General features: G+C 46.1%; 2 protein-coding genes across 4 annotated transcripts in view; both read left to right on the top strand.

Moving 5' to 3' along the window:
• dlp (glypican dally-like) overlaps positions 1-5,510 on the top strand; it is a 129,254-nt gene extending 123,744 nt beyond the window's left edge. Inside the window, exons 8-9 of the mRNA XM_077657667.1 lie at positions 911-3,745; positions 3,894-5,510. Coding sequence (XP_077513793.1) covers positions 911-1,161 — 251 coding nt within the window. The 3' untranslated portion in view covers positions 1,162-3,745; positions 3,894-5,510. The remainder of the gene's footprint in view (positions 1-910; positions 3,746-3,893) is intronic.
• AP-1sigma (AP-1 complex subunit sigma-2) overlaps positions 1-13,725 on the top strand; it is a 524,179-nt gene that overhangs the window by 425,873 nt on the left and 84,581 nt on the right. The gene's annotated exons all lie outside the window — the stretch shown is intronic.

The following is a 13,725-nucleotide window of genomic DNA, read 5'->3' as shown; positions in this document are numbered from 1 at the left end:
GGTCCTGTCAAAACCAGGTGTATTAGAAAGGCTTCTCTTACGTCGAACTCTGCATAACTCAAGCAAGTTGTCAGTTACTTCATGCTCAAATCATTAAAGATCGACTGTGCTGTCGCACTAAAAGCCAGAGCCCTGTTTCAGTTCTCTGTCCTCTTATACACCCCTAAAGCACTGTGACTCTTTGGTAGCTTACGGCTAGTCATAAATAAATATGACATCATGACTCCGGGAAACATGTAAGCACGCCGTAGTGCCATCTCTTGGGTAGAGACTGAGTTAAACAGCGCATTTGCAGGCACTTACGGAGGTTGTTGTATATGCACAGCAAGAAATTCCTGGAACTTTCTTGTGTCGTCGAAAAAACGAGGCCAATACGCTCAGCCTACCCGGTACCCCTGGATGATTTTTTGCCTGCTTTACTGATTCCTTCGTAAACCGATCCACAATTCCAAAATGTTGCTGAGCAGAGCTGTATTTTTAACTTTTAAGCTGCAAGCATGCTTGGAGGCATCATTTCTGCATGAACCATTACCCTTAAGTGTACAACAAAAATCTATGCATTCAGGGCTGTCAGTTTTGGCATTTACAGCAATGTTTAAGCGTATTCAAATGTAATGTCTGTGTTACTAAGTTTTCAGGTGGTCTTTGAAGCATGTGGGAAACATTCAAAACAACACAAGGGCTGAAGGAGTTGTTGGCTATCAGTAACTTAAACTCGAAAGGGACCGTAAATTTGTTCGAATTGAGGTCTGACTGTTAAATACACTTGATATTGATGTGACTAAACCAACAGTTTGAAACACAGTAGGTTTTAATTAAGCGAGTTTGAAATAACGAGAGCCAACTGCACCATCTTTGACCTTCTGCTTAATTAACTGTGTCTACTTGCCTCTGTGGTGGTCCATTGCAGCTGACCTTGATGACATGGGCAGTGGAAGTGGGAGCGGAAGCGGTGACGACGAGTATGAGCCTGCTCCAACAATGACCACACCTGACATCTTCTTCACCGGCTCACTCCCACCATCCCGAGCGGCGCCCAAGCACCCTGTGACTCCACACACCAGCTCTGCCCACCGTGTGGTGTGTGAGGCTCCTCTGTTTCTCGTTCTCATGGCCCTGTTGCTTCTCAAGACGTGCCTGAGCAGCTGCAGAAGCGTCTGACGTTTGTTCCTGACCTTACATCATCACTTTGACCCAGCAACTGCAGCAGCGCCTGCCTGCTGCCACAATAGTGCCTGAGCAGAAATATAGGATAATAGAAAGAGCCCTGTATGACGACGACAGCAACGGCGGCTGCGCTGCGAAATGACTCTCGTGTGTTGCTATCGTGCCTGTGATGACGCTGTGTGGTGAGACTTCTTCTGGACACCTGTCACTCGTCTCTGTCAAGGGTAAACCATTTTGTAGTGGTTCTATGGGCGCATGTGAAGTATAAACATTTGCGTACAGCTCTCACGAACTGGGACGCCAGCTCCAGCTTGAACTCGGAAGAGAGTGGCAAGTTGTGAGGTGTGGACACTTGCCAAAGGTGCGATCAAAAAGACTGTGTGGTGATGGGAGGAAATGTGTCAAGGAGGCTGGTTTGCAAAAGCCACCGCCCAGTTTTTTTTTTCTTCTGTACTTTATATTCTTCAATGTGAGTGTGTGCACCAATTAGCATGTGTGCACGAGAAGGCATGAGTGGAATTTGTCACAAATCAAAGAAGTCTCAAGTTGCAGAAGATGCTGTATAGCTTTCTGAAAAGCTTGTAATCATCGCAAGTTTTTTGTTTTCATTTGGCATGCCAGGAATCGAAGCATTGCAGGCCGCAGAACTCGGTGGAATGTTCATATGCCTCTTTGTTAACAATAGAATGCATTTAGCTCACTGCTAGAACTTATTTTTTGCATGCAAGATGTGCTAAGTCAAGTCATCGCACCGTATTGTTTTCATTACAGGCTGCATGCCTTGGTGCCGTTTTAACTGAGCTGTGTATTTATAAGTTTCAAGCTACACAACAGGTAGTTAATATTAAATGCATTAATCAATATGTGCTTTAGGAGCTGCATCCTAGCCAGCCTTAGTAATAGGTGTTTACAACCTGGATTTGCTTTCGTCAATGTATGATAAGTATTGTCATACTCATCAGATTTGCATGACTCTATGTTTTTGCTCTTCAGCATTTGAACCAGAAGACTCGGATGACACAATCGTTCTTACTCTGTAATGTTGCCCAATAACTTTCTTGGCTAGGTGTATACTGAAAATATGACATCACAAACAGGCTCTTATTCATTTATGGATGGACATTTCTTCATGTTAACGATAAGATGCAAAGGAGGGCATGTCTCACACTTCTTACAAGTTGCAGTTTTGTTGTTTGTAGAGTGAGGCAGCAAGATCTGCTAAGTAATTATATGCTAGCATTTTCAACACATCTTGAATGTGTTTGATGTCCTAGAGCGATATTTACATTAAGTGCCTGAATTGTAAATTGCACCATTATTATGTGCTCTGATCGCAACAACGTTGTATGAATAGATTCCACTCTAACTTTTCTTTGTGCTTACAAGTAGCCTGCTGATTATACTTCTTCAACGTAAAGTATTTGAGTGCCTGGAAAAGTTAAGTGCAGTCTTGAGTAATGCAAATCATTTTTATGATATTTTCTTGAGCTTTTGCTTGTCTGCAGCATTTCTCCAAAAAATGTAGGGCATTGCTGAATGTGTAGAATGTATCACATTTCTTTGTTGCATCTGATTGCATTGAGTGGAATTTTTGCACCCTCTGTCAGGGGTTAATAATGTATGCTTTTACGAATCTGTTTGCATACTGATTAACAGTTTACCTTGTGTGTGTGTGTGTGTGTATAGAGGGCTGCTGGACTATTTTTTGCAGAGTTAGATTCACGTGGTGGGAGCCAGAATGTCTAAAAGGCAGAGGTGACCTTGACTTACAATTTTTTTTGCACGTAAGTTCTGAAAGCTGCCATCAAATTATGTTGCTGTATTATTTATTGCAGCTCTGTTCTTGAGGCCAATACTTAGCCATGATTATGGCAATTAAGCTTAGCTCGTTACATGATCTAACTGGTGACAAATCATTTTGAGAGTTTAGGCATCTTAGCATGCAAAGTCTGCTTTTGAATAACAAAAAGCTAGAAAGGACAACACCTTCAAGCGCTGGAAGTGTAACTCTGTGGAACAGCACAGCCTGCAACTTTGTATGTAATATCACATCGTGATGAGCGCGAGTATTTCCTTTCTGCTGTCAAGTTAGCAGAAGTGTGAAAATTACAAGTGACTTTTCATGCTCGGCAATTGGCTGCCCCTACCTGTGATTTGATGAAAGGTTTATCCACACCAGCATGAGGGTGCTGTCAACTCTACATGAGCAGGTGCGCATTTTCGCAAGCATTGTTCAGTAGTGCAGTACATCTTCCAAATTGCAGCTTTTACTTCCAATACATGAAAAAGCTAACAGCAGTTTAATATGCTACAGTGAGCAAAGTGCATGTGGACGTGTTTATGTGTTGCAAAGAACTGAACATCTAAAAAAAAAACAAGCAAACAATTGCAGATAATGCCCACTTGGGCACAGCCAACCAGTTATGAAGGAAAGCTATAAAGCTTTCTCAAACAGTCACGGTTAAAGAAATATCTGATCTGGCCAGAGCATGTAGCTGTCATACTACTGTGGTGAAAGGACACATGACATTGTTTCATTGTAAAACAAAATTTGCCCAATCTTTTGAATGACATAAAAGCTTGAAAAAAAAACCAGTCACAAAAGACAATGGACAAGGGAAGGAGTGTACACGCCACGACTGGACTGTCAACTGTCTTTTGTGACTGTTTTTTTTTCAAGTTTCTATGAACCAACTGGCCCGCATTTCAACCCTTCAACATAAAAGCTGCATTTTCGCATTCATCGTTTTCAACAGGCAAAACTATAATGCTGTTTTTTTTATATCAAATCATATGCACAATGGCGTGCTGTATGACTTTAACCGTGCATTGCTTGTTGCAAAGGTCACAATTTTAAATTTTTTATACATTTATCATGCGGGGGGGGGGGGGGGGGGGGGGGGGGGGGGGGCAAAAGCAATTTTTAAATCTGTCTTAGCATTTTTACATGTAATTTGAATCTGTGCTGTTCATTACTTGTGCACTAAACACTAGCTTGTGTTCTTTGATTAATATAACTCATGGCAGCTTGCACTCTGGTTGTTTGTGTTGTCATCTGTTGATTCTGAAGGAGTTTTGTTTTAAACATGTTCTTCTTTAGCTCATATATGCTTACGTCTATTATATTTTATTTTGTAAAGAGCTGTGCAGGATCTGATGCACTGAGCACATTACCTCTACCTTTCATTTAGTTCTTTTCTGGGAGCATTCTTTGTGAAGCGCTTCCACATCTACAATTATTTATTGCTGCACATCGCATTATTATTTCTGTTCTTGTTTGCTTTCATAGTCACATTCCTGAAGCAGTAGTGAAGCAGTAATGATGTTGTTTGTTGTATGTTCTTTTTAGGTGTTTGCTATCAGTTCATTTGTCTTCTATGCTAATGTACTAAAACTAACACAGCTTTCGTTGCTTAGTCATGGCCATTCTCACATCATTTCTTGTAGTGATGTGAACTGAACTGGCATTTTAATTTTTCCAATGCTCAAAATTATCTAGGATGCTACCAAATCTGTTTAGAGTATACTAACTCTAGTTTATATTTCAATTTTTTTAAACAACTAAATACTGCACACTCTTACAATTTCTCACAAGACATTTTCAAGTTGAATAGCAAAGGCAACTTTCTTTGCTTGTCTCGTGTGCATGTTCGCACTGTAAATCAACCATTTAGGCAGTATACGTGTTTGATGTGCTATTTATTAGGTCTTGCAACATTACTGCAGTAGTGTACCCTCTTTTTTTTTAATATATATATATAGGTTTAGTAATAACTACAAGTTAGCATGTTTTTATTGTTGTAACTGCAATTCTTAAGCTTCTGTAAATGTTAAATTTTTTCCTTTTAATGTATGCATGGATGTTTAAGTGACTGTTTTGTAGTGTATGTATTTATGAAAGCTCAGCGTTCAATTTTTTGGGAAGGACCAGAGGCAAGAGTTCAAGAAAGAAAAAAAAACTAAGGGAGAGAATACATTTTTGTATGACAAAACGAAATGCTCTAAGCATTGCAAAAAAGGAGTGTGTATGTGTGTTGACCAGACTGATGATGGTTGTGATTATACTGACTATATACGTCGTTGGCAATGTTGATGTGTTCATTTTATTTTCTCTCACTGCACTGAGTTACATGCTAATCTAGCACGGTATGCTACATCCCGTTTGATTTTTATTGAAGTGCCAAACATGCACAGCAGAATAAATTGCTCTCTGCTGCAAGCTACCCTGACAGACGCTGACTTTGACTGACCTTTGTTGTGTGTGTGTGTGTGTGTGCTCAAACTTCTTTGTATGTATGTGTAAATATTTTATGTTCAAAATGAATGAAATCTATTGCTTTTCAAAATTCTGTTGTCTTGGTTGATCATTTACGCTTTTAGTCATGAGGTTTTTATATTATTTCTGCCCAGTTAACCGCCACCGTACTTTCTAGAAATTAGACACACGCACTGAACATTGCCACGCATGTGCTCCACAATGATCTGCCTCGTTGAGGACGCTGCAGCAGATTACTTTGGTTGCAGCCCCTACAGAGTGTTACTGCCCGGAATTCCTGCAACACTGTGCATTATATTTCCAATGCTTATTCCGTTACAAATGGTGGTTCAAAGTTCAAACACGCTTTGCACCACATAGTGCCACCAGTGAGACTACAATGCGATTATGGAAGGGAAGAAGTATTGCAAGCCTATGCACAACCATACGTTATGGTCTTGGTGTGCTTTTTAGGGTGAGCTTGACAGTGTAGATATACTGCGGAGATTCCAAAGCACGTACTTCGCCTCAAACCCATATATTTCGGAGCACACTGCTTTGTTGTGCTACAAAAATTATGGCATTTGAAGATGCATTTACAAGAACTCTAAATTTGTTCTGGGAAATCGGCCTTACACATTGGTTGTTTCTCTGCCCACTTTCTTCCCTATGTTGCATGACAGGTCAGGCATTCAGGTGAATGCGTCACATGTAAGGCCTTCAGGCGTCAGCCTTGTTGAGACGTTCGAAGCCACATGTGCTTGGTGGCCACGTTTCTGTTGCACTGGAGGTGGCGCTCAGCAACGGTGCCAAAGTGAGGCGATGGGTGGCGGCCGCCACCTCAAAAATTTGCTGGGCCGCATAAAAAGTAGCCGAGTGCTGCATTTAGACGTAGAAAAGGAAGATGATGCCTGATTATGCAGCCTGTATTACAGCCCGCTTTCCACACCTCTGAGTGGAGAGTGAGTGCATGATGCTCCAACTGTGTAGTTTTATTATTTTATTTTATAATTGTAAGCAGCCATGCCAAAGAGGCACCATTCCTTCAAAAAATTTCCTCCCCATGCCCTGTCCTCTCCACGCCACATCAAAATTCTCTGCCGGCACTCTACGATATTCTGAGAGGCATCCCAGTAAAAACCTTCATAATGAAAAAAAATAGAAGCTGGGGCAGCGGACTTTAGATGCAAGAGCTTTGGGATGAAAAGCCTGCGCAATGAAAAGACATTATCGAACTGTGTGTGCTGCACGGCAGCTTGACATTCAGTAGAATATGCTTGCTCGTGGCAGCGCACTCGGAGATCTGCAATCTTGTCAAACGTGCGGCTCTGCGCGGAAGTGTTAATGGTTTTTCCAGGCATGACATGTGGTTGAGTGCTCGCAGGCAGAGAATCACCCACAAGCTGCAGCTGAAGCGCACTGTGATGTGTGATCTAAAGCCCTTCCATGACATTTTCTGCTGACCAGCGACAACAGAGGGGCTTTAGTGTGATCCATACCGCAGCACAGCAGCCACTGCAATTGCTTGCTACGAGTGATGTGATTAGACCCGGAGGCGACACGCGCTCTTCTGCAGTCCGGCCATGCATGATCACGCTCACTTGTTTTAGGACGTGTTGCTGCAGCTCTTCAGCCAGAAGGGGACTTCACCGCAACCTGGAAAAGTGATTATCCTTGGTGATATGCCATTGCCAAAATCGCATGAGAACCTTCATTGGATGGGCCCGATTGAAGTTCTGCGTTTAGCTGCACCTGCGAAAGGAAGAAAGGGTAACTCTTGCGCAATCGATTTTTCGCCTGGTGCAGGACGAGTATCGGGCCGTATGCATTGAGGAGTGTATTGCAGCTTTAGCCAGGACTTCGACTGCTGTCAAACATGGGAAGGGGTTGGTTCATTGATCAACTTCCTAGCCTTGAATAACTTGCGATTGGTAACTGCTGATAAAAGAGGGTTGTTTTGTCGTCTTACCTGAATCGTTGTTTTCGGATAAACCGATGGTAGCCATCTAGAACTTTCGGCAAGAAAACAGCGCTTGTCCTGCGCTTTTCTACCCTTCGTCCCCATTTTTCGTCCTGTTATTTTTGAATATGTATCAACAATTCGCCCGCCTATAGCTAGCTATTGTGCCTCACCGCTTTCTTCCTCTGCCTTCGGTGTGCCTCTCCCTTTCTCTCCACTCTCCTCGCATTACTCTGTGTGGACGCCGTTACGGCAACGGTGCCGAGACCTCAGGTAATAGGTCATTATATTAACAGCGCTAGCTGTCACTGTAAATAAGCGCAATCAACCAGTTGAAAATTCTCACATGTACACTTATCACCAATGGACATGTATAATTACTGGTTAGTCAGTGGACAGAATATGTCTACACAGTAGGATGCAGACTTGCGCCGGCTTGTTCAGCCCTTCACACGGCCGATGTTGAACCATTGTGGTATTCTGTTAATAGCTGCTCCCCGAGGCTTCTTGACGGCGTTTTCGAACAGAGCCTAGAATAGAAGATTTACCCACCAAGTGAGTCATACTTGATATCATCTTAATGTTTAGTACATTTGCAGGTGGTAACAGTGCTAAGGCGTGTTTTGAAGCCCCATTATGCAATACATGACTCGTAAGGCTCGTAAGTACCTTCCCAATGCATAATCGCTAGCAGCTCGCCTGAACTAAAAGCATTTTATAGTAGGCAGATTCAGTGAGAGCGAATCGGACCGCAAATTCTTCCTGCATGAAGCCCACATTTACATTGAGTATGACCGGGCTTGCAGGCGTGCGGCTTTCCTGCCACAGCTGACATCGCCAACTCCACCTATTCGTTTATCGACAACTATTAGGCAGTTAGGTTAATAAGAAATGCATAAAATGGAAACCTCTATCGTCAATTCCCTGATGCTGGGAAGAAGCATTTGTAGAGCCATCACTGTGACTAGAGGTCTCCATTTCAAGCACGTGTACACTAGCGGCCTCTGGGGACACTGCGGCATGCATGCATGCATGACATGCAGAGCATACCTCTACACTTAACAGTGGCAACGGGGGGAGGGGGGTGGTTGAAACTTGCTACATTAGGGTACAACTTAAAAAAAAAACAGCATTTGCTAACTCTGGGTCATGCTTTGTGGCATGCTGTATTACTCCGCTCGCCAATCACAACAGGAAATGAAATCAAGTTTTTAATGCTTCACTACACTAAGCAATTAAGCCAGGTGTCAAATTTCTAGAGCTTGCAATTTTTTCTTGCGACTATAGGTTCTTAAATGTTTAGGTAACAAAAAATGTTTTAACGATGGATCACTTTTTGTCGTGGAGGAATTCTGTACAGCGGTCATGAATCCGACTACCGCACAGCGGCCACGAAAAACAGACGGTAGCGCCAATTCCTCCTTCAGTTACGTTCATAGCGAATGGTGTACGAGTTATCTCGATGGCAACGGGTGACCGAAACACGCACGAGAATTCGGCACCTGGCGGCAGCGGGACTCTCACCGGACAATCCGGATTGCTATAATGCCTGGACACAGGGTCCATATCATCGTTCACTTCTTGATTTCATCAAATCAGCCCACCTTTTTTTCATTTATTTAAGCATCTTACTCATCTCTCACTTCATAGTTTTTATGCCCTGAGGCAATAAACATCTCTTCAAAAAAACAAAAAAAAAACGCACGCGCGGGGGGTATTCGCATGACATGTGCTTCACGCTGTTGGAATCGGAGGGGTCTTTTGGTTGTCAGACTCGTTCAGCACCGCAGGTCCCGGCTCCGAAGGACGGTGTCGGACTCTGAACAAAGAAGGAAACTGTACAGTAGGTTTATTTTTACATATTTACAGTCGAGATAGGAGTTAATCTCTAGGCAACAAACCAGCAGCCCGTTAAACACCCTTAAAATTCCCCAGATCTCTGACTGGGGAATAAAGTTCGGAGAACGATGTCCAATCAAGTGAGCAGATGCAAATGCTGGTGGTACCACCCACGACAGGTGGCGGTGCTGATGCTCTCTCGCAGGTCGGTCGAAGGAAAGGAGAAAGGACAGTCCTCGAATACTGTCGCGTTGATGTCACCATTGCTGCTAGGTCGGCGCCCCCGTGGGAATTAAAGGAATTCCAAGCCGTCTCCCAGCAGGTGGACAGGGATAAAGACGCAACGAACACTGGCGTGTCGACTTCACCATTTTGGCGGGTTCGGCGCCACCGTGGGAAAGGAATGTCAAATCGTCTCCCTGCAGGTGAATGAATGGTCATGTGCTCCCCCGCCTGTTGTCCTAAACGAGGGAACTCTGTCGAGCTAGCAGCCGTTTTTCAATAATCACCCCTGTGTGACCGTTGAATAGCATCACTCAGTCGGGTGACCCGAGGGCAGACTCGGCCACCTGACGCAGCTGCTGTCGCCGCTGCTTCCGCGAACGTCAGTCCTCTCAGCAGCGTTTCTTTCCGATGACTCATCCGCCATCACGTTGGCCTTCCAGGGATTTCCCCCAGGTCGGAGCTCGCCGAACTCAACAGCTCCTACGCGGCCCAGAAAATCTCAAAGCGGCCAGCGCTGACGACCGCTGGGCAGGAAGCTTAGATGAGACTGGAACTGTGCAGAAGGGCTGGCTTCCAGAAATGTCATCCAAACTCGAACGTTCAACAAAGGAAGGCGTCAGCGGACTGTTCCCCGCGACAGGGCACTGCCCCACAAGCAAGCGTCCGGAATTCGCCAAAGATTCACCAGGCTTCCCACATCGACGACAAAACAGTTCACTAAAATGCGTTTTAATTTGGGTTAACTTTGTGCTGTCAAAGCGCGAGACATACACTTTGAGATCGCCACAGACGGACTGCTTGAACCGAGGTTAAAAAAAAAAAACAACAGAGGAGGAGATCCTACTAAGTTCTCCCGCTTACATCAATCTGCTCAAGCCATCAGCATTTCCTTGCAGTTTTCCCTCCTTGTAACGCACCGAGAAATTGTACTATTGGAGAGCTAGACTCCATCTGAGCAAGTGACTATTTTGGGGGGGACATCTGTCGCAGCCACGTTAGAGGGCAATATTCAGCCTCAAAGACGAACTTTGCGCCGTACAGGTAACACGACAACTTCGGTGCCGCCCAAACTAAACACGCGCACTCTTTTTTTTTTTCTGAAGCGCTGTGCGCTTCCTCTCTACAGGTCAGCTAGCGCGGCTGACGTACAGAATCGGGCGTGCTTCGTGGCCGTCGCCAACTTGGCTTAAAACAGCGCCCAGCTCTCTATCACTGCAGGCGCCACACTGGACTAAAAACTCTTTTTGCTATAGTCAGGGGTCCGGAGCAAGGGTCGGGACACGAGCGCTAGCTTCCTTCATGCTCTTGAAAGAGTTTTCTTTCACGTCATCCCAATGTACGTCAGTGGGTGCTCCCTTTCGTAAGGCGTAAGTTAAGGAGCTTGCAAGTTGTGAGTAGCTCGGGATATACCGCTGGTAGTATCCAACCAATCCCAAAAAGGAGCGAATGTTCGTTTTCGTCCGAGGCTGCGGAAATGCCGCGATCGGGGCAACTTTTAACTCGGATGGGCTCCTAGTTTCCTGGCCTACAACGTGGCCCAAGTACGTCACCTGAGTGCAACCACACCTACACCTTTCCGCCTTCTATGTCAGTCCGGCCTGTCGCAAACTAGAAAACGCTGTCTTTAGGTGCTCCAAATGCTCTTTCCAGGTGTCCGAAAAAATAGCGACATCATCTAAATAAGGTAGTGCATAACCCTTCATGTCCTTCAGTACGATGTCAATTAGTTTCGAGAAGCTGAAGGGGGCATTGTTCAACACAAAACTAAGCATTAAGGGTCGAAAGGTGCCTGCTGGGGAGATGAAGGCGGCGCACTGGCTCGCGCTTTCTGAGGGGGCTGGGGACTTGCCGATATCTCCGTACGAGATTAAGAGCGGAAATGGATTTTGCACCAGCACACGGACTAAGGCTGTGCGATGTCAGTGCACGTTAAAGATTACCAGGTGGTCGAAATTATTCCGGAGCCCTCCACTACGGCGCCTCTTTCTTCCTTTCTTCTTTCACTTTGTGACATTCCTTGTGTGTGCTACGAGGTTCCGCGTTCGACGGCGCGGCGTAGACGGAGACCCAGATGACAGCGGCATCATCAATTACCCAGCCATGCTCTTTGAGTGACGACCAGAACGAAGGGGTTTAAGCCCAACCGGACCCAACCGGACCCGCCGCCGCCGCTGCGGGGAAACGGGCTTTATCCTCCCCAATTGGCGTGGCGGTTCCAGGGGCGGCCCTCCCGAGCACATTCCAGGACAAGGGAACTGTCAGCGGGCCAGAGCGCGCCTTACCTTGAGGAGCGAGTGTCAGTTGATGGATGGAGAATGGAGGCCGGTGACCCGCGGGAACTGTCAGCGGGCCAGAGCGCGCCTTACCACAGCCGACGCTATGCGCTACCTCGAAGACAACCTTCTTTCCCTCGGACTCAACACGTGAAGGGGGCGAGACCATAAGTGCGGTGGTATGTTTGTGCGCCCAAGTGAAAGCCCTAGCCCCCCCCCCTCCTTCCCCTCCGGCGTGGGCGTCCTCACCCTAGGGAGTGTGGAGAAGAGGATATAAAAATCGACAAGCAGTACGGAAGAAGCACGCTCAGGACGACATCGTTCGCCAAGAGGGCCTTCAGCGCCGCAGCCCGACGGCGTGAAACTTCTGCCAGCAACCGCTCGAGCCCAACTCCGGAGCCACTCCATCGCCCCCATGAAGTCGTCGGCACGTAAGCTCGGACGCCCCAGCCTCTGATGTATAATCTTAATCATGTGTAATTATTGAATATATCTGTTTGTTTAAACTGAGCCATACGGTGTCTCTTTGCCTCTCCGTCCCGTGTGGACCTGCGCATTATGGGCGGTCATCACAACTTCCTGCTTTATCCCTTCCCTTACGGCGCGGTTCAGGTGTCCAACGACATATGAGACAGGTACTGCGCCATTTCCTTTCCCCCAAAACCAATTATTATTGTTATTATCACTCACCCTTTCTATCCTTTCCTCGATGTGGGGAATCGGGTATAGCTGAGCCCTGGTAATAGCATTCAGCTTTCCATAATCCACGCAGAGACGAGGATCTTTGCCTGGGGCCTCAACAAGAATCAGCGGCGAGGTACAGTCACCTTCCGCTGTCTCTATAACCCCCAACTCCAACATGCGCTGAATTTCACTGTCCATTATCTCTTTTTGCCACGGCGATACCCTGTAGGGTTTCGACCGTATCGGCTCATCAGACGTGAGCTCTATTTCGTGCTTCAGGAGGTGTGTCTTCCCTGGGCGGCTGCTAAATGGGTCGGTGAATTCGCCCAGCAACTGCTTTAGCGCGTCAATCTAGGCCAAACTTAGAAATTCTGCTTTATAGAAAGAGCCAAGATGTTCTCCACATTGCCACTAGCGTCCGAACTTGCCTTTAAATCCTGACTTTCGCTGTCGAGCGCTTCTCCTTCATTCAGAGTCAGATTGACGATCCCGCTGCTTTCCATCCTTATAAAAATGGTCTATGGAAGTCTATATAGTCTTCTTATAGACTCTATTGCTTTCCTATGGATATTTATTTTTGTCTATCCATAGTCTATAGACTGTCTACAGAAAGAAATTCCGCTAAAAGTGTATATCCATAAATCTGTAGATTGTCTATAGACTGATATGCTTGGGTATCGGGACCGAGGTCTTCACCGCATGACGATGAACTCTGCAGACGACGGAGAGAAGCCTTCAGGAGGGTTGGTAAACTTGAAGGTTTATTTACATCTTTACAACAGAAGCAGGGAGACCAATAGTCAGAGATGCAGTGCCGTGAAACCAGCCAAATCGCGGCTTAAATACAGTGGATATTCCCTAGGCACCTAGCTAGGGAAACCGGTGGCTGATCAAGCGTCCAATGGGCAGACACACTCTTCATAGTCTCTTCCCTAACCCCGTGACCACTCCGCCCTCACAAACACGTGCACAGGCGATAAGGAATCCTGGCGCCTTGAGGTCCTGGAATGCTGTTTCCGACGGGTTGACCAGGTGCGTAAGGTCGTTGGCTTTGCAGGCGGTGATCCCCTCCGTGGAAAGATGCGTCCTGACGGTCCCAGTGAATTCCAGAGGGTAAGAAGAATCAGCCGTGTCCGCCCCCGCTTTGTCTGGCCGCGCAGGTGCAAGCGAGCGAGGCGGGTCCGGCGCCTTTGTTCGGGTCTTTCTGCCGGTCCACGTGAGGGCGCAGTTCGGGAGAAATGCCGCATTCCATACTCCGGATGAAGGGATGAGAGGCCTTTCGTCACAGCTCACCGTCGCCAGGAGCCGTTCCTAATCCTCTT

Source organism: Amblyomma americanum, chromosome 3, assembly GCF_052857255.1.
Source record: "Amblyomma americanum isolate KBUSLIRL-KWMA chromosome 3, ASM5285725v1, whole genome shotgun sequence".
In the NCBI taxonomy this organism is placed as follows: Eukaryota; Metazoa; Arthropoda; class Arachnida; order Ixodida; family Ixodidae; genus Amblyomma; species Amblyomma americanum.
Note: the sequence above shows the minus strand (reverse complement) of the source record. Positions and strands in the feature narration are given on the sequence as shown.